We start from the raw sequence: 21,492 nt of genomic DNA on the forward strand, positions 1-21,492 counted from the left end.
TATGCACTCACTAACTGTAAGTAGCTCTGGATAAGAGGGTCTGCTAAATGACTAAAAATGTTAAATCTCCCATCCAGTTAGTATGATATGTTACGTTTCGTATGGTATGTATTAATTTGTGCATGTCCATCATCCAATATGTATGACATGTTACGAATTACAATTCGTATGATATGTTACCAATTGCAATTCGTAAAATTTTTTTTATGAATTTGCTATACTTGGCTAATGTTAGCTAGATGGCTAACATTAGCTAGGCTAGGGGTTAGGGTTAAGGGTTAGGAGTTAAGTTAAAAGGTTAAGGTTAGGGTTGGCTAACATGCTAAGTAGTTGCAAAGTAGCTCAAATGTAGTAAGTAGTTGCAAAGTTGCTAATTATCTAAAATGCTAAAGTTGTCAGTGATGAGATTTGAACACGCAACCTTTGGGTTGCTAAACATTCGTGTTATACGTTAACCCATCCACTCCGACCAACCACCCTCCTTTTGTTTTTTGCCTTAAGTAACCATCTGTCTTCTGTAGCCATACCAAACGTATCATATCATACTCATTTTAGTGTATTTACGTTTATTATGTTACGTCTATCTAGTCTATGAGACCAGGCTGAAAATTCTCCTTCTTCACTCCCACCGTAACACAAATGTGTCTCAATATCTAATGTTTGCAATCTGGTTTCCACTCAATTTCAGGAGCTCTTGATTGAGTGTGAGAGGAGCAGGAATACTGATGTTATAATTAATTTAAGCCCCTTGGCTGTTTAGATATGTGAGCTGCAAACAGAGAGGATTGAGAGAGTGAGCACAGTGGTGTCTCAGACAGACAGACAGACAGACAGACATAGGGCTGCTGTGCTGGAGAGGGTGAAACACAGCCACTTTACAACCCACCAAGGCCCAGGATTATCTCTAGAACTGCATAATTAGAATCTGAGCATGAGGTTCATTATACAGTCCCTGGAAACTGGTGTTAGATGTGGTGCAGGATATTGTATCTGATAGTAATTAATACACTGTATGTCTCTGGGTAAGAATAGGTGATCATTAGAAGTGTGTAGCTACATAGGCTGGCTGTGTTACATTACCTGGGTTGTGCATGGTGGTGATGATGGTGGTTGTGGTTATAGTGGTCGTAGTGGTCTCGTCATCCACATCAACAGATACTGCAGACGTCCCCATCGCTACCCCATCACTGGCGTGGCTCATGTTGTGTTCTGCTGACTTCCCTGCATCCTTCTCCGCTAGAGTGGTCAAGGCTGGGGGAGTCATGGTGGATGCAGCGGCCAGGTTGGGGGTGTTTGAGTGGGGAGGGGGAGCAGAGGTGTGCATGACAGGAGTGGTCAGAGTATCCATGGCATCAGCTTCCTCCTCTGTCCTCCTCCCCCTGCCATTGGTCAACGCCCCTCTCTGAGTCACAGAGACACGCCCCCCTGGAACAGAGCTGCCCTGTGTTGCCAACGGTGACGTAGCTGTTGCCACAGTTGTAGTGGTTGAGGCAACATCGGAGAAAGCCAGCGTGTCCTTATGTGGCACCGTGTGAGGGGAGGAGGGGTCCCTGGCAAAATGGGGACCTGAGGGTGGCATAGTGGGGTGGGTATCCACACCCCCACTGTCCTTAAAGAAATGCCCCTGTCCTTGGAGGGACTCCTGTAGGAGGAAGCCCTTGTAGAGAGGGTGATGGTTGGGGACATTCAGGGGAGGGGCGGTTGTCACCAGGGGGATCCCTCTGTCAGTGTCCCGTGTGGTGGGGTACGGGCTGGGGCTTCCACTCACAGACTGTCCCCTCTGTGTGGCGGACATCCCATCCTCAGAATACGAGCCTGGAACAACACACACAGAGCACATACAGTGAGCTTCAAAAGTATTGGGACAGTGACCATTGTTTTAGTTTTTCTCATCCATATCGGGTGAATCGTTTAGAAATTACAGCACTTTTTGTACATAGTCCCCCCATTTTAGGGAACCAAAAGTATTGGGACAAATTCACTTATGTGCATTAAAGTAGTAAAAAGTTAATTATTTGGTCCCATATTCATAGCACGCAATGACTGCATCAAGGTTGTGACTCTACAAATGTGTTGGATGCATTTGCTGTTAGTTTTGGTTGTGTTTCAGATTATTTTGTGCCCAATAGAAATTAATGTCAAATAATGTATTGTGTCATTTTGGAGTCACTTTTATTGTAAATAAGAATATAATAAGGCATAATACATTATTTACCATTCATTTCTATTGGGCACAAAATAATCTTAAACACAACCAAAACAAACAGCAAATGCATCCAACAAGTTTCTAGAGTCACAAGCTTGATGCAATCATTGCGTGCTAGGAATATGGAACCAAATACTAAAGTTTTGACTACTTAAAACACATATAAGTGAATTTGTCCCAATACTTTTGGTCTCCTAAAATGGGGGGACTATGTACAAAAGGTGCTGTAAATTCTAAATGGCTCACCCTCAAATTAAAGCTGACAGTCTGCACTTTAACCTCATAGTCATTGTATCATTCCAAATCCAAAGTGCTTTAGTACAAAGCCAAAACAACAAAAAATGTGTCAATGCCCCGATACTTTTGGAGCTCACTTTACATACCAGGTAAATCTAGTGTCACACAGGAAAGATAATATCCCCCCCAAACTGTTTAAAGCAGTGAAGCACAGCGCTGTAACATACGGTACGTTTTGATAAGAGGCCCTTTTGAAAACACAGGGGAGTAAAGCCCAACGAGATTCTCTGTGATGTCAATGGTTTCTCCTCCTCCTCATCAATTAATAAGATTAAATATTAATTATTTAGCTGCTTTATTGAGCCTATATGATGGCCTACGTCTGGTGGGGGAAATTAAATGGATGTCCCCTGTCCCCCCTTATGCACCTGTAATCTAGAGCTCTCCAGGAGCCTGACATCCTACAGCAGCCTACCAAGAGCCTGTCATCCTACCGCAGTCTAACAGGAGCCTGTCATCCTACTGCAGCCTACCAGGGTAAGTGCTCCTCTCTTCACAATGCTTAATTTCCACAATAATAGCTCCCCCTCTAAGCGCTAATAGCAATATTTTCAAAAAATCAGAGCCCATTGTATCAGATTTGACATATCCCACCCAGCGCCAGGCACCTTTTTCACAAGGTGGCACAAATTGCTCAGAAGCACACTGAAGACATTGTTATGTGGGCACCAGGTAAAATAAAATATGATATCTCAAAACAAACTGAACTGACTGACTATATTTCTATACCCTCCTTTCTATGACGTGTAAAAAAGCACAATGTACACATTTCTTCTCCCAGGAGCAGCATGAGTTTTGTAAAATAATCAACTCAACTTGGCTGGGATTAAATCAAATCTACACTCGGTAGTCATATTCATGGTAATGACACATGAAAGCTGTTGCCAGGGGAGAGAAGCTATCAGTAAGACTGAAAATACACACACAGAGATTGTAGATACTGTAGCTCATTGCTGGTAAAAGTAAAACATTTTAAACAATACTGTGTCGTGGAAATTCTACACAGGGACACTCTAAGTAATCTTAAATGAATCATTGTTTATTATCAGAGCGCTGGAGAGGTTCCAACCAACTCAATGCACCATATGTACACATGTCGATCAGGAGCTCCAACGGGGCAGTCCCTTTAGTTCCCTTATATACACGTTACATAGTCACAGTGCATAGAGTTGGTTCCGGCATGTGTCTGGCACGTCTCCTATCTTAACTTAAAGAACATATTATGGGCGTTCTACCAGATGGTGCTAAGGAGGAGGTCATGATGGCCCCCCCTCATATCTTTACCAGGCACAGGCAGGAACCAATAATTGTTTATGACACCAAAGACAAGAATAACATTTTCAAGACTGTTTCTTTTACTGCATTTCAAATACTAATAGTATTATTAAAATAAAATTAGTATTTGAGGCTTTACATCAAATGTCTGACTGATAATAGGCTCTCAGAATCAGATCTACTATAATATTTTATAGTAGTACTATCAAAGACAAATGTCTTTGAAGAGGTAGCAAACAGCACACTGTAAGGATCAAATGGTATTACCATAGATATATACTGAATAACCTGTATAACCACAGGGTATTTGTTATAAACCCTATACACATCTCCCTCTCTCCCCCTTTCTCCTTTCCTTTGTCAGAAGCCAACACGTCAGGAGACACAGGCACAGAGCGATTCAGAGAGAAGGGAATAGCCTCAGCTGCACTTTGATGTTTATCATTTGAGTTTTCTAAAGGCCACACCAGAAAAAAAAAGTTTATCTTGAATAAAACATGAATTCAATATAAACTCCAATGATTAAAGTTCTGAGAAACCTTAACATCATGGCTATGAGGTCTGGGCTCAAGGCTTCACAAAACATGGAAGCAAAACCCCTTCTTAGGGAAGCACGGTCAATCCAGTTTAAAGAAATCCAGTAGATTCCTCTTGAAAGAGAAGACCCATACTCTTGCATTTTATATTGAAACCACATTATGCACACACACAAACAAACAAACAAACAAACAAACAAACAAACACACACACACACACTGACTGAAAGTTAGCTAAATCATCTCTACACTGTATCATGAATAATTGAACACCATGGTGTCATTTTCACCTGAGTAGCCTGGGTCTCCCTTGGGTCTGGGCCTGGGTAAGGATCTTAAAGCAGAGTGGTGCTCTCGCTCTTGAATCAACAGTAGTACACAGGGGCATGTGTTCAGACCAGGGGTTGGAACCGGTTCAGGGAACAGAACAGAAAACCAGAAAATAACTAGATTTTTCCAAGAACAGAATCAGAACCGGGAACAAAAGTGATCTATACTACTCCGGATCAGAACTGTTGTTTTAAAAGCATGGGAACCGGTTAATAACATTATTTTACATTCCAGGCATTTTTTTCCAGCCCCACAAAAAAACGCAACAAAGCACCTTTGCCAGGCTACCTGCCCCTCCCCCTCGGAAGCATAGCTGTAGCCTGACATTACAAACATGATTCAGAAGATAGGGAGAGAAATGTTTAATTAGAGATGAATGGATTAACTTTTTCAATGCTAGTTAGGGATACTAACTACATTGGATTATTAACTACAAAAAGGTAAGATGTGTTTTTAATTCTGGTGCCGCTCTGCACACACAAGCTTGTTAGCTAGCTAGCTTCTCTGGTCCAACATTAAGCCAACTTTGAAGTTCAGAGACATTTAAAGTTCCTCCATAGAAGCCGCTCCTCAGTAGGTACAATTCTGTGGGCCTAAAAGCCAATTTATGCTTGATCTGAAAATGTGGTCGGAGGCGCCATATGGATGGTGTGAAGCAATTGCGGAGCCTCTGGAGGCACGCAGAGGCCAAATTGAGCTCCATATTGTGCCATGCGCCTCCCCAATTTTGTAACAATGCGGAGGGCTTTGTATAACTCCTTATTGACATGATTGGTTGACGGGGAGGTCCTGTATAAACACAAACTCACTTCCTTGACAAGATAGTGCATGTGGTCCTCTGTAGCTCAGCTGGTAGAGCACAGCGCTTGTAATGCCAGGGTAGTGGGTTCGATCCCCGGGACCACCCATACACAAAAATGTATGCACGCATGACTGTAAGTCGCTTTGGATAAAAGTGTCTGCTAAATGGCATGTTATTATAATTATTATTATCACAAGATGCCCAGCGCTTCAAGCCAAGCCTCCACCCTCTCTCACTCTCTCCCACCCGCAAAATGCCAGTCGCGCCCTACACTTGTCTTCCATCACGCATGTAAACAACTCACTGAGCTATAGCTTGCCCACTCCATAGCAAGCTGCTTTATCCACAATGCATGATTTGTGAAGTAATTTAATGTCGAGCTAAATGTAAAACAATTCTAATTTCCGAGGTTTAAAAAGGAACAGAAAGGAATGATATAAACCGTTATTTTGTTTTTATTAGAATCAGTTCAGAACTTTATTTTGCTGGTCAGAACAGTGGAACGGTTCCAAACCATGGTTCAGACAGTGGTTTCTCTCTCGCACCCTCTCCTTAACCGCACAGTTTTCCTCCATATCATCCACCCCGCCCCGCACAGTCACGCACGCACACACACTTATCGTGAGGAGCATCATGACCAATGACATTCCTATTATGGAGGACATATTAATAGTGCACTAGAGATATAAAACCAGTAAGGATGACAAGGAAAGGGGAAAACTCTGACTGTGCCTCAAATGCAATGTCTTTCATTTGGGTCCTGCTAGATTGTTTCGCCCACTTAAGTATAACACACACAGGGCCTGATAATGAATCTATTGAGATGGCACAGCGATGGCTATGTGCTGTTAGCAGACTCTAATTACGTGGGCAGAGAAATCAGAGAGACACTGTGCTGTAGCCCAGTTATAATTTACATTACACAGACCAAGCTTTCCACAAAGCGCAGAGCTACAGACAGCATGGATAACAGGGCACTTACATTTACATTTACATTTACGTCATTTAGCAGACGCTCTTATCCAGAGCGACTTACAAATAGGTGCATTCACCCTATAGCCAGTGGGATAACCACTTTACAATATCTTTTTTTTTTTTTTTTTTTTAGGGGGGGGGGAGGGGTAGAAGGATTACTTTATCCTATCCCAGGTATTCCTTAAAGAGGTGGGGTTTCAAATGTCTCCGGAAGGTGGTGAGTGACTCCGCTGTCCTGGCGTCGTGAGGGAGCTTGTTCCACCATTGGGGTGCCAGAGCAGCGAACAGTTTTGACTGGGCTGAGCGGGAACTATGCTTCCGCAGAGGAAGGGAGCCAGCAGGCCAGAGGTGGATGAACGCAATGCCCTCGTTTGGATGTAGGGACTGATCAGAGCCTGAAGGTACAGAGGTGCCGATCCCCTCACAGCTCCATAGGCAAGCACCATGGTCTTGTAACAGATGCGAGCTTCAACTGGAAGCCAGTGGAGTGTGCGGAGGAGCGGGGTGACGTGGAGAGAACTTGGGAAGGTTGAACACCAGACGGGCTGCGGCATTCTGGATGAGTTGTAGGGGTTTAATGGCACAGGCAGGGAGCCCAGCCAACAGCGAGTTGCAGTAATCCAGACGGGAGATGACAAGTGCCTGGATTAGGACCTGTGCCGCTTCCTGTGTAAGGCAGGGTCGTACTCTCCGAATGTTGTAGAGCATGAACCTGCAGGATCGGGTCACCGCCTTGATGTTAGCGGAGAACGACAGGGTGTTGTCCAGGGTCACGCCAAGGCTCTTCGCACTCTGGGAGGAGGTCACAATGGAGTTGTCAACCGTGATGGCGAGATCATGGAACGGGCAGTCCTTCCCCGGGAGGAAGAGCAGCTCCGTCTTGCCAAGGTTCAGCTTGAGGTGGTGATCCGTCATCCATACTGATATGTCTGCCAGACATGCAGAGATGCGATTCGCCACCTGGTTATCAGAAGGGGGAAAGGAGAAGATTAGTTGTGTATCGTCAGCGTAGCAATGATAGGAGAGGCCATGTGAGGATATGACAGAGCCAAGTGACTTGGTGTATAGGGAGAATAGGAGAGGGCCTAGAACTGAGCCCTGGGGGACACCAGTGGTGAGAGCACGTGGTGCGGAGACAGCTTCTCGCCACGCCACTTGGTAGGAGCGACCGGTCAGGTAGGACGCGATCCAGGAGTGAGCCGCACCGGAGATGCCCAGCTCGGAGAGGGTGGAGAGGAGGATCTGACTTGACTCACACACACACAACAGTGGTGATAATTCTAATACATTTCGAGATTTCAGAATAGCAGAGGCATTTTCTCTCCAGCCTTATTCTGTCAAAGTATGATCATCTGTTTTTATTTGAAGCACATAGAACATATTTGACATCTTACAATTTATCACATACAACAAAATGTAATTTACAGCACCGTGATGAGATACTGCTTCAACATGTGAACAGGAAGTGAGAAGAGAATAATGGGAAGCTTCCAAGCCTTGAGCAAATCAATCAAGTGGTGTGTGAAAAGAAATACCAACCAAAGATGTCAAAATAGTGTGTTCTGCATGGCAACATGCACAATAAGACAGTCTGATTTGATTTCTCTCTGTCTTTGGAGTTCCCGTGTCCTGTCTGAACAGGCTTCGCTTCCCTCCCTCAGAATATGAGGAGTAGGTGGATAATATCGTAAGAACCATCAATTGCACAGTTCTCTGCCAGGACAGTTGCATGTCTGAAATGTAATATTGACTTCACAAAAGTCAGACAATATAGGGCTAGGGGATAGCTCATATTGATTAGTTATGGAAGAACACTAGCTAATAGAGCCCCACTGTGGAGGTGTCCAATCGTTTTTCCACCATTCATTTTTCCCATAGGGGATTTTAGAAACACTTCAAATAAGGGCTGTGTTTTGTGTAGACTTACCCTGTCGTGACGTTTTGATAACCATGTAAATCTCTCTCGGGACAAAGTGACTTTTATCAATATATTCGGCTCTATTTACTCTCAGATTCGAAAATACTAATTAGCATCAAAGTAGACATCATGCAAAACTACAAATCCCTGCAAGCTCCCTCACGTCATCTCTAGCTGACACATTTGCTAACAGGTATTATGTCAATTTAAAACGTGCACAAGACAGTTCACAGAATTGTCCATTTAAAGAAATGTAGCCAATTTATTCATTGCTACATTTATCTAACATTAGATAGTTAATCCGGAGATTCTTACCTTTGCCTTGATTCGGCAGTCTTGTCCAGATCATTATGACATTTGTAGTTCTTTATGATAGCCACATTAGCAGCTAATTAGCGTTTAATTTTTTGGGGGTAAAGACAGCCGAATATATTGATAAAAGTCACCTTGTCCTAGAGAGATTTACATGGTTATCAAAATGTCATGCCAGGGTAAGCCTACACAAAACACAGCCCTTATTTGAAGTGTTTCTAAAATCCCCTATGGAAAAAATGAATGGTGGAAAAATGATTGGAACCATTTCCCTGTTTGACCGCTAGGTTTTATGGGTATTATGACTCATACTGTGGTACTCTATAGGGGAGAATAGAGGCTGAGACCAGAAACACATTCACACGGAGGCCATTTTCCCTCTGGTCCTGTAAAACCATGTCCTTTACACTCACCCAATCACACCCAGCCAGGCACCTTTGGAAAACGTCATTCTCTCATCTCCATAATGACCAGGGACAAAGCCAGAGCAGGTTAGATCAATGCAAGGACACCTGCTATCAGTGGAGCTGTATTGATTTGTGGATCTGAGAGGAGAGCACTGATGAACTCTGCTGAGGTGAACTGAGCCTGCTACTTTACCCAGGCAGGAGAGGAGAGGGAGCAGAGAGCAGCACAGGACCAATACCAGATACCCATCTCCCTTGCAACAAAGTGCAACACAGTCTTGGACAAGGACATGCTCCTTTCTTACAAGTGCTTGTTGCATCGTTATTTCAATGTTTCTATCTCAAATCATCAAAGTTTATTGGTTGCATACACAGTTTTGCAGATGTTATCTCAGGTGCAGCGAAATGCTTATGTTTCTAGCTCCAACAATGCTTCCTTCTGATGTTTTGAGTAGGTAGCCAGTGAAGGATGGTTGTAAGAGGAGGACATGGGAAAACAAGGAAAGACTATTGATTTTACTGAGTTACAGTTCATAGAAGGAAATCAGTCAATTTAAATAAATAAATTAGGCCCTAATCTATGGATTTCACATGACTGGGCAGAGGCGCAGCCATGGGTGGGCCTGGGAGGGCATAGGTCCAACGACTTGGGAGTCAGGCCCACCCACTGGGGAGCCAGGCCCAGCCAATCAGAATGAGTTTTCCCCCACAAAAGGGCTTTATTACAGACAGAAATAATCCTCAGCACCCCTCTCCCCCTCCTCAGACAATCCCGCAGGTGAAGAAGCCGGATGTGGAAGTCCTAGGCTGGCGTGGTCACACGTGTCTGCGGTTGAGGCCGGTTGGATGTACTGCCAAATTCTCTAAAATGATGTTGGAGGAGGCTTATGGTAGAGAAATGAAAATTTAATTATCTGGCAACAGCTCTGTTGGACATTCCTGCAGTCAGTATGCCAATTGCACACTCCCTCAAAACTTGAGACATCTGTTGCATTGTGTTGTGTGACAAAACTGCACATTTTAGAGTGGCCTTTTATTGTCCCCAGAACAAGGTGCACCTGTGTAATTATCATGCTGTTTAATCAGCTTCTTGATATGCCACACCTGTCAGGTGGATGGATTATCTTGGCGAAGGAAAAATGCTCACTAACAGGGATTTAAACAAATTTGTGCACAAAATTTGAGAGAAATACGCTTTTTGTGCGTCTGGAAAATGTCTGGGATCTTTTATTTCAGCTCATGAAACATGCGACCAACACTTTACATGTTGCGTTTATATTTTTGTTCAGTATATGTTGAAACATCTATCAGGGAGAATGTGCCACAAAACACAATCCCATTGACTGAGAAGACAGACAACATGATGTTTGTAAATCAGGGAAGGCAGCCAGGACACTATGTTGTAAAGTGGACACATTGGTCAAATGCTTACTCTTAAACAAGTGGTTCATGAAAACAGTGTTTTCTTTAGTGTCCGCCACCCTATCAAATCCCTCTTCCTTCAAATGTGTCGGACCGATTTGCTCAGCTTGGTATGAAGTTGGAAAGTTGAGCAATTGCTTTGCTTTCCAGGCATGCAGACAGAGAAGAGACACCACCGGTGCATGACAAGATGGATTATTGTTCTTGTGAGGCAGCCTCTGAGAACTCAGAGAAACTGGATGAGCAGACCACCACATCACAACTGGAGAGGCTGGGAACAAATAGGCTATCTGAAATATCTGCCATCGCTATGGCAGTAAGGTAATAATGCACAGTGAAAAATCTCAGATTCAGATTACCAGTATACACTAAGAAAATACTGCAGAGAGAGAAATATGTTATTATATCCAAATAACTAAAATTAAGATATTAAAGCAAACTATCCTAGAAATTAATGAAGTTCAAACAACACATTTCCACTCCTCAAAGAACCAGGTGCTTTTATACAATGCAAAAACCAGACCCTCCTGGAATCCTTAAAAGGAAAATGTTTTTCTGCTATCAGCAGCTTCTCTAATTGAAATCCTGCAGTTTTATGCCAATTCCTTCTAAATCGTCTTCCAGGAAATGTTAATTTTCTTCTTCTAGATAGGCCTGTCTAGTGTACGTCTTTGTTTTGTTTGCTGCAAACATTTACCCCTAAGCTGCTGATTAGCAATGCTGGCTCTTTGTGAAGCTGTACAAAGCCAGGGCAATTAAAGGCTCTTCTCTCCCTTAACAAGCTCTAATCCAGACATGCTTTCATTTAATTTCATTTCTCTCACTGGCTGGCTGTGCCAAAACACTGAGAGACTTACAGAACGGGCCTGCTAGGCTTGGGCTCACAGTGGAGCAATCATCTAGGAGGATTCAGAGACTCAACTCAGTCACACGGACAACTGTCTGCCTGCCACTGGAACTCAAAACTTCCCTCAGGAGTTAGAGAGATTGGAGACTCATGATTTTTTTTTACATTTTAGCAGATGCTCTTATCCAGAGCGACTTACAGTTAGTGAGTGCATACATTTTTTTTCATACTGGCCCCCTGTGGGAATCGAACCCACAACCCTGGCGTTGCAAGCGCCATGCTCTACCAACTGAGCTACACGGGGCCATGTGTTTCATCATCATCATCTAGCCCAGTGTTTCCCAACCCTGGTCCTCGAGTACCCCCTAACAGTACACATTTTTATTTTAACACTGGACAAGCACACCTGATTCAACTTGCCAACTAATCATCATGCCCTCAATGGGTTGACTGAGGTGTGTTTGTCCAGGGCTATAACGAAAATTTACACTGTTGAGGGTACTGGAGGACCGGAGTTGGGAACCACTGGTCTATTCAGTCCCTTGTTTGTGATCATTCTGTATATGCTCCAACCTTTATACAGATGTAGGGTTGAGCCAGTTTGATACAGCAGGAAAAGTATCCTTTATACAGATGTAGGGTTGAGCCAGTTTGCTACAGCAGGAAAATAATATTTGATACAGATGTAGGGTTGAGCCAGTTTGATACAGCAGGAAAATAATCCTTTATACAGATGTGGGAATGAGACAGTTTGCTACAGCAGCAACAGGAAATGTGAATTATTATGTGGATTATAATTAATGGACATTTTTGTAGGGGTTGATACATTGTTCATAAGGGAAAGTCATGTCTGACATTTCAAAGTGGAAATTACAAACTTCAGAAGCCTTTTTAAACCTCAAATATAATACAAGTTTTAAATTTCCTCCATTGCAAGAAAGTTCTCGCAACAGGATGATCAAATTAAGATCCTACATCTGTAGGCACAGTTAAATATCAAACCAGATAATTTGTTGCTTGAGGACGTAAATAAAAATAAAGATATATAATTTAAACAATTATAGCCACATGATCAATTAGTGTCTGATTCAAAGCCAATGCTGATTAGCTGGTGTTGAAATCCATAGAAGTGGTCCAAACCATTGTGGTCAATGAGGCAATTAGCTCAGATGGGCTTTGTGGCTCATAAAAACCACTTAGTCCGTCACTGCAGTGTGTTTGATGCCAAGTGCCTGACAGGCAGGTTCAGGAAACAGGACCGTGGGGTAGAGTGATTACTCCATCAGCCAGGGCGGGGATCAGAGTGGAGTTATGGCAAGGCCATGTCAGCAGTGTGTCAGTGCACACACACACACACACACACACACACACACACACACACACACACACACAGGGTGATGTACTCTCAAAACTCCAGATGAGGGACCACAGGTGCAAATTAGCTTGATAGCCAAATCTGCTGATAAACCTGTTTGTGTGGAGCTGGACTGGTTGAAGGATGAGTGGAGCTGAAAGGAAGCCAAGCAGCCAACAGATGGAAAGTGTCAGTGTAGGAAGAGAACGCTTTAGGGTAACAACACCATAATGCAGCTGTCTGTCAATACAGCTCCACATATCCCCCATATCACAGAGGCCCATCTCACTAAAAACACAACACATCCAACTGTACATCACTGATAATATAGGCAGATATGCCAAAGGTTTCTTTGGGAATGGGTTTGCTTGTCTGCCTGAATAAATATTTGTTAAGTATTTAAAACAAAGGTAAAGTAGATGCTATTTTAAACATTCGCTTGCGACATTGGCTGCCTGGCACATAATGGAAGAACTAACATGCTGTGAAATGTACCAACATCTCATCAGCACAGTCATGGTTGTCATCTGGTTCCGTGAATACATACTAGCTACCGTCCTGTAGGTTCTCTCCAACCCTGTTCCTGGAGAGCTACCATCCTGTAGGTTCTCTCCAACCCTGTTCCTGGAGAGCTACCGTCCTGTAGGTTCTCTCCAACCCTGTTCCTGGAGAGCTACCATCCTGTAGGTTCTCTCTCCAACACTGTACCTGGGGGTCGAGGTGAGGAGGATTATTTATGATACTGTTTGAAGGTAGAGTTACAGATGTTTTCAGAAGATGGGCAGGGACTCTGCTATCCTAGCTTCAGGGGGAAGCTGGTTCCACCATTGGGGTGCCAGGACAGAGAAGAGCTTGGACTGGGCTGAGCGGGAGCTGCCCTCCCGTAGGGGTGGGAGGGCCAAGAGACCTGAGGTGGTAGAACGGAGTGCTCGGGTTGGGGTGTAGGGTTTGAGCATAGCCTGAAGGTAGGGAGGGGCAGTTCCTCTTGCTGTTCCGTAGGTAAGCACCATGGTCTTGTCTTGGATGTGAGCTTCAACTGGAAGCCAGTGGAGTGTGCGGAGGAGCGGGGTGACATGGGTTTTATGGCACAAGTGGGGAGCCCAGCCAACAGCGAGTTGCAGTATTCCAGACAGGAGAGGACAAGTGCCTGGATTAGGACCTGCACCACTTCCTGTGTGAGGTAGGGTCGTACTCAACCAATGTTGTAGAGCATGAACCTGCAGGAGCGGGTCACTGCTTTGATGTTAGCAGAGAACGACAGGGTGTTGTCCAGGGTCATGGCAAGGTTATTTGCACTCTGGGAGGGTGACACTGGAGTTGTCAACCGTGATGGAGAGGTCTTTGAGCGGGCAGGCCTTCCCGGGGAGGAAGAGCACTTCCGTCTTGTTGGAGGTTGAGTTTAAGGTGGTGGGCCGACATCCAAGTTGAGATATCTGCCAGGCACGCAGAGATACGTGTCGCCACCTGGGAGTCAGAAGGGGGGAAGGAGAAAAGTAGTTGAGTGTCATCCGCATAGCAATGATGGTAGAGACCATGTGAAGAGATGATGGAGAAGAGTGATTTGGTGTATAGAGAGAAAAGGAGAAGGCCTAGAATTGAGCCCTGGGGGACACCAGTAGTGAGAGTACGTGGTGCAGACACAGATCCTCTCCACGTCACCTGGAAGGAGCGGCCTGCCAGGTAGGATGCAATCCAAGAGTGTGCATAGCCTGAGACGCCCAGCCCTGAGAGGGTGGAGAGGATCTGATGGTTCATGGAGTCAAAGGCAGCGGATAGATCTAGGAGGATGAGAACAGAGGAGAGAGAGTCAGCTTTGGCAGTGCGGAGAGCCTCCATGACACAGAGAAGTCTCGGTTGAGTGACCCGTCTTGAAGCCTGACTGGTTAGGGTCAAGAAGATCGTTCTGAGAGAGATAATGAGAGAGTTGATCAGAGACAGCATGCTCAAGTGTTTTGGAAAGAAAAAAAAGAAGGGATACAGCTCTATAGTTTTTCACGTCAGATGAGTTGAGTGTTGGTTTCTTGAGGAGGGGAGCAACTCGGGCCATTTTGAAGTCAGAGGGGATGCAGCCAGTGGTCAGGGAGGAGTTGATGAGGGAAGTGAGGAATGGGAGAAGGTCTCCAGAGATGATTTGGAGAAGGGAGGAGGGGATGGGGTCGAGCGGGCAGGTTGTCGGGCAGCCAGACCTCACTAGTCGCAGGATGTCATCTGGAGAGAGAGGGGAGAAAGAGGTCAAGGTGTAGGGTAGTTCTGTGTGAGTGAGACCAGTGGACTCAAAAGGCTGAGTAAATGAGTAGCGGATGTCATCAACCATTTTTTCAAAGTGGTTGACAAAGTCATCGACAGAGAGGGAGGAGGTGGAGGATTAAGGAGGGAGGAGAAGGTGGAAAATAGTTTCCTAGGGTTAGAGGCAAAAGCTTGAAATTTAGAATGGTAGAAAGTGGCTTTAGGAGCGGGTACAGAGGAAGAAAAGGTAGAGAGGAGGGAGTGAAAGGATGATAGGTCCTCCAGATGTCCATTTTCGCTCAGCTGCCCGCAGCCCTGTTCGGTAAGCTCGCGATGAGTCACTCAGCCACAGAGCAAGAGGGGAGGGCCGAGCCAGCTGGGAGGAAAGGGGACAGTGTGAGTCATAGGATGCGGAAAGGGAGGAGAGTAGGGTGGAAGAGGCAGAATCAGGAAACAGAAGGGAGAAGGATTTAGCAGAAGGGAGAGATGATAGGATAGAAGAGGAGAGAGTAGTGGGAGAGAGAGAGCGCGAAGATTGCGATGGCACTTAGGGAGGAAAGGGAGACAGAAAAGGAAACAAAGTAATGATTAGAGACCTGGAGGGGGGTTGCAGTGAGATTAGTAGGCGAGCAGCCTCTAGTAAAGATGAGGTCAAGCGTATTGCCTGCCTTGTGAGTTGGAGGGGATTGGGAAAGGGTGAGGTCAAAAGAGGCAAGGAGGGGAAAGAGAGAATTGGAAAGAAATGAATCGAAGGCAGACATCGGGAGGTTAAAGTCGCCAAGTACGAAGAGTGGTGAGCCATCGTCAGGAAATGAGCTTATCAAGGTGTCAAGCTCATTGAGGAACTCTCTAAGGGCACCTGGTGGGCGATAGATTACAATAATGTTAAGCTTGAGTGGACAAGTGACAGTGACAGCATGGAATTCAAATGAGGAGATGGACAAGTGAGAGGGAGAAAAGAGAAAATCTCCACTTAGGAGAAATGAGTAGACCTGTGCCACCACCGCGAAGACCAGATGCTCTCGGACTAAGAGAGAAAACATAGTCAGATGAAGAAAGAGCAGCTGGAGTAGCAGTGTTCTCTGGAGTGATCCATGTCTCCGTCAGGGCCAAAAAATCAAGGGACTGAAGGGTAGCATAGGCTGAGATGAACTCAGCGTTCTTGACCGCAGATTGGCAGTTCCAAACGCTGCCAGAGACCTGGGGTGGGGAGCGTCTGTAAAGCCTACAGGGAGAGGTGCGAACAGGTATTGAAAACACACAAATAGTTGACAAAGCTACAAAAGAGCAAAATGAGATAATCTGTAAATAACTAGGTAAGATACTCAAGTGAGAGAGTGGTGTGAAGCCCTCCTCTCTTTCCTTCCTCGAATAACTCTGCAGAACAACTCGGCAGAACCGTCTTTGTTTCGGCGAAGATCTTAGTTGTGCGAGAAAACCACCACTGACACGACAGCCGCTTACAGCTGCCACTGAAAAACCAGGGGAGACTGAAGAACTAACAATAATTGCTAATTGCCCAGCAGAGGTGGCGAGCACACCTCCCTGTACTAATTGCTGATTAAAACAAGTCAAAAATCGCCCTTCCCCTTGATCCTGGTTGATGTGTCAACAACTATCTGCAAATTATGAGCAGTCAGCAGTTCACACACCAAGTAGGCCACTGGGAAGACAGGCAGCACTTAAAGTAGATGGCCCTAGCTAGCAAAAAGACAGTACTAGACCACAACAGATAAACACATTTACATTTACATTTACATCATTTAGCAGACGCTCTTATCCAGAACGACTTACAAATTGGTGCATTCAACTTATGATAGCAAGTGGGACAACCACTTTTTTTCTTCTTTTTTAAAAATGTATAATTAGCACTCCTGGAGATATCAGGAGTCCTCTAGCTATAGAATCAAGCCCAGGTTTCACCATCATAACCCATATAACACACTGAGGCATTCAGCAATGACAGACTTTTTGAAAGCAAGTGAGCTGGCTAGGGAGGAAAGAAAGCAGAAGAGGATAGAAGGGGGACAGTGAGATGGAGAGTGGCAGAGAGACAGAGGGTATTATGAAAGAGAGGAGCGTGAGAGAGGAGACTAAAGGATAGCAAGAGTAAGCAGAGGGTAATGAAGGAGGGAGAGGTGGAGATAAATAATTATGTAAAGGGAAAGAAAGAGAGGCATACTTAATGAAAGAGATTGGAAGATAGATAGGATGTAGATCCAAAGATAGCTAGCAAGACTAGGTTCTGCATCCATTGAATAGGGAACCCTGAGCCATAAAGGAGCCTGAAAGAGAGGCACAAATGAGCTGCCGACTGGATGTGATGTAATTAGATGGTGAAGTATGGGGGCTGGGCAGCGTATGGAGACACGGTGGGACCAAGGACCCATCAGTTGCTGGTAGCGTTAGGGAATATCAAGCACCCTGCTGCTGCTGCATCTGCTGCAGCTGGCTCTGTCTCTCTCTCTGCCTCCTGTTTACAGCCCCCTGATGGATCACCTGCCAGACTGCCACAGACACTCTCCACACTACCCACAGACAGGATCACACCCTAACCAGACACAACACCACCACCACCATCACTACCATGCAGCTTTGGACTGGGTTCTGACTAGAGGAAGAAACAGATCTCACTGTTGACCCCCTCCTCTCCTTACGGCCCTGCTTTAGTTTGGGGTATGTGGTGACAATAATAAAGGTGAAAATAATTAAGTTAGGCATCATGCAACAAAAAAACGATGTGGGAATTATCATAGAATAACATCTAGATCTGTTAAACAGGTTACACAATAATAGAGTACACATCAATTTCTCATGTTTCAAGACAGAAAACACACAGCATAATCACTAAATCAATATATGACTGTATAACGTAAACAGGAATAACATTGTTCTCTGGGTGGAGCGTGCTGCTTCAAAACCCTTGGAGCCTTCAGTGTACTAACAGACGAAAAAATGAGAGTTTACTGCTTTCAGGTGCAGCAAGATAAGCCTAGAGATGGGCCTCTCTATTCCAACAGGTTGAGAGAGGTCTCAGATCACAGCAGAATGGAGGAAGGAGTGAGGGAGAGAGGGGAAAGAGGTAGAGCAGAGAGTGTGGACAAGAGGAGGGATGTTGAGTGTGACATATAAGAACAAGGATAGTGAAGTAAAGACGGAGAGGAGAGACGGAGGAAAAATGAGGTTTGAATGAGTTACAATCTGGCAGGTTAAATCTCCTTAATGCGAACCCGTTAACATGGCCCTAACTTACCCTGTAGCTGGCACTCTACACTAGCTCTTCTGACATCTGTAAGATGCTGTACGCGTGTCACGGTTTCGGCCGAGGCTGCCTCTCCTCCTTGTTCGGGCAGGCTTCGGCGCTCGTCGTCTCCGGAATTCTAGCTGCCACCGATAGATGTTTCATGTTCGTTTGCTTTTGTCTGTTTGTGTCACACCTGTTTCTGTTTTACGTAATTAGTGTCCTATAAGTTTCTCGTTGTGTTTGTCATGTGTTGTGTATGATTGTTTTTCGTCAGTGTTGTGTTTTGCTCGGTTGAGCATATTTTCTCCACTGCGCTGGAGCACAGTTGCACTTGTTCGTGCACCACTTCGTTTGTCGCACCTGTTTGTGCGCATTTGCCTTTCGCCTTGTGCGTAGTTTAGCTGTTGGGCTTAGTTGTCCCGTTGCCTGTGTTGGGCCAGAAATACAGCATTTGGAACCTACCGTCGGCGTCCTGCATTTGATTTCCTACACTACACCTACACACGCCTTGACAGAATCATACACCAGCCATGGAATCAGCAGGAGCCGAAGCAGCCCAGACAAGACTGGAAGCCCAGGTTCGGGACCAGCAAGATCAACTCCTGCAGATGGGGAACGCCCTGCAGGAGGTGATTACCACACTCCGAGGCTGGGGTTCGCCTCCACCACCGCCCGCCCTGCCAGCACCATCGGCCAGCCCGCCCATTCCAGCGCCGGAACCGCGAGGAGTCCGACTATCTCTCCCGAGGGCTTACGACGGGACAGCGGCTGGGTGTCAGGGATTCCTGCTCCAGGTAGAGCTATACCTGGCCACCGTGCACCCGGCACCTTCAGGGCATGAGAGCGTGTCCGCCCTGATCTCCTGCCTGGCCGGAAAAGCGTTGGAGTGGGCCAACGCGGAGTGGAGGAAGATCGACGCCACGACCATCACGTACACCGAGTTCTCCCGCCGCTTCAGGGCGGTGTTTGACCATCCCCCGGAGGGGAAAGCGGCGGGGGAGCGTCTGGTCTTCCTCCGACAGGGGAGGAGAAGTGCCCAGGAATTCGCGCTCGAATTCCGTACTCTGGCGGCAGATGCAGGGTGGAATGATCGGGCCCTCATCGATCTATACCGATGCAGCCTACGGGAGGACGTCCGTCGGGAGCTGGCGTGCAGGGACACCAGCCTCACTTTCGACCAGCTGGTGGATATGTCCATCAGGCTGGATACCCTGCTGGCTACCCGCGGGACGTCTTGCGGAGGGTCCGTCCATTCCACCCTCCAGCGCCTCCGAGCCTTGTCCCATGGAGCTCGGGGCGCTGGCGCTAGAGAGAGGAGGAGTCGGCAGGCTAGGGGGTCCATCCACTGCACCAACTGTGGTCGGGAGGACACACCGCGGCTAGGTGCTGGGGATGGCCTCCTAGGGGAGATGACGACCGGCCCCGCACTGGGGATTCCTTCCAGGTAGTAGGCGCCCCACTCACCCAGAGCTCTCTGTTGCCCATTTTTGTATGCCTGTATGTTTTCCACAGGTAGCACCTCATGCCCAGCATAAGGCGCTGGTAGATTCAGGCGCAGCTGGGAATTTTATTGATCAAAAGTTTTGTTTAGCGTTAGGGATTCCCCTCATTCCTGTTGATGTTCCTTTTCCCGTTCACGCCCTAGATAGTCGTCCGTTGGGTACGGGCTTGATCAGGGAGGTCACGGCGCCACTTAGGATGTGTGCGCAGGGGGATCATCAGGAGATGATTCAGCTGTTCCTGATTGACTCTCCTGCGTATCCGGTGGTGCTGGGCATGCCCTGGTTGAGTACCCATAACCCAGTGATTTCGTGGCAGGAGAGGGCTCTGATGGAGTGGTCTGCTCAGTGTGTGGGTAGATGTTTGGGCGTTTCCGTAGGGGCTACCTCGGTGGAGAGTCCAAACCAGGTGCCCGCATTGCACATTCCACCTGAGTATGGGGATTTGGCTATTGCGTTTAGTAAGGCGAGGGCGACGCGGTTGCCACCCCATAGGCAGGGGGATTGTGCGATAAACCTCCAGGCAGGAGCTGCGCTCCCACGGAGCCATGTGTATCCTCTGTCTCAGGAGGAGAAGAAAGCTATGGAGATTTACATAGACGAATCACTGAGACAAGGATACATACGGCCGTCCACTTCCCCCGCGTCCTCGAGTTTCTTTTTCGTGAAGAAAAAGGATGGTGGTTTGCGCCCATGCATCGACTACCGTGGTCTCAATCAGATTACGGTGAAGTATAGTTATCCACTCCCGCTGATTGCGACCATGACTGAGTCGTTGCATGGGGCGCGTTTCTTCACGAAACTAGATCTCAGGAGCGCGTACAACTTGGTGCGCATCAGGGAGAACGATGAATGGAAAACAGCCTTTAGTACCACCTCGGGCCATTACGAGTATCTGGTCATGCCATACGGGTTGATGAACGCTCCATCAGTTTTCCAATCATTTGTGGATGAGATCTTCAGGGACATGCAGGGGCAGGGGGTGGTGGTGTACATTGATGACATTCTCGTGTACTCACCTACCCGTGTCGAGCATGTAGCCCTGGTGCGCAAGGTGTTGCGGAGGCTGGTGGAGCGCGACCTGTATGTGAAGGCAGAGAAGTGTCTGTTTTTCCAGGAGTCGGTCTCCTTTTTGGGTTATCAGTTGTCTGCGTCAGGGGTGAGGATGGAGGTAGATCGAGCGTCGGCCGTGCGTAATTGGCAAACACCAACCACTGTGAAGGAGGTGCAGCAGTTCTTGGGGTTTGCAAATTACTACAGGAGGTTTATCCGGGGTTTTGGACAGGTGGCAGCTCCCATCACGTCTCTGTTGAAGGGGGGTCCGGTGCGTCTGCAGTGGTCGGCCGAGGCGGACAGGGCGTTTGGGAGGCTGAAGGACCTGTTTACCTCGGCCCCCGGTGCTGGCGCACCCGGATCCCTCTTTGCCGTTCCAAGTAGAGGTGGACGCGTCGGAGGCCGGTTTAGGAGCCGTGCTTTCACAACGATCTGGCGCGCCACCTAAACTCCGCCCCTGTGCTTTTTACTCTAAGAAGCTCAGTCCGGCGGAGCGGAACTATGACGTAGGGGACAGGGAGCTGTTAGCCGTGGTACAGGCTCTAAAGGTGTGGAGGCACTGGCTTGAGGGGGCTCAACACCCTTTCCTCATTTTGACGGACCACCGTAACCTGGAGTACATCCGGGCGGCGAGGAGGCTGAACCCTCGCCAGGCAAGATGGAGTATGTTCTTGACCAGGTTTACGTTTAAGATCACGTACATCCCTGGGTCACAGAATGGCAAGGCAGATGCGCTGTCTCGGCGGTATGACGCGGAGGAGAGGTCCGGTGGAGCCCACTCCCATACTG

The 21,492-nt window shown here is 46.6% G+C and overlaps 1 protein-coding gene across 2 annotated transcripts in view; it reads right to left on the reverse strand.

The window, feature by feature from the left end:
* The window catches only part of LOC121567755 (seizure protein 6-like), a 146,150-nt gene that overhangs the window by 74,154 nt on the left and 50,504 nt on the right, over nt 1–21,492 (reverse strand). For both annotated transcript variants that reach the window (XM_041878010.2, XM_041878008.2), the window contains exon 2: nt 1,081–1,815. In XM_041878010.2, coding sequence (XP_041733944.2) covers nt 1,081–1,815 — 735 coding nt within the window. The remainder of the gene's footprint in view (nt 1–1,080; nt 1,816–21,492) is intronic.

Source organism: Coregonus clupeaformis, chromosome 6, assembly GCF_020615455.1.
Source record: "Coregonus clupeaformis isolate EN_2021a chromosome 6, ASM2061545v1, whole genome shotgun sequence".
NCBI lineage: Eukaryota > Metazoa > Chordata > Actinopteri > Salmoniformes > Salmonidae > Coregonus > Coregonus clupeaformis.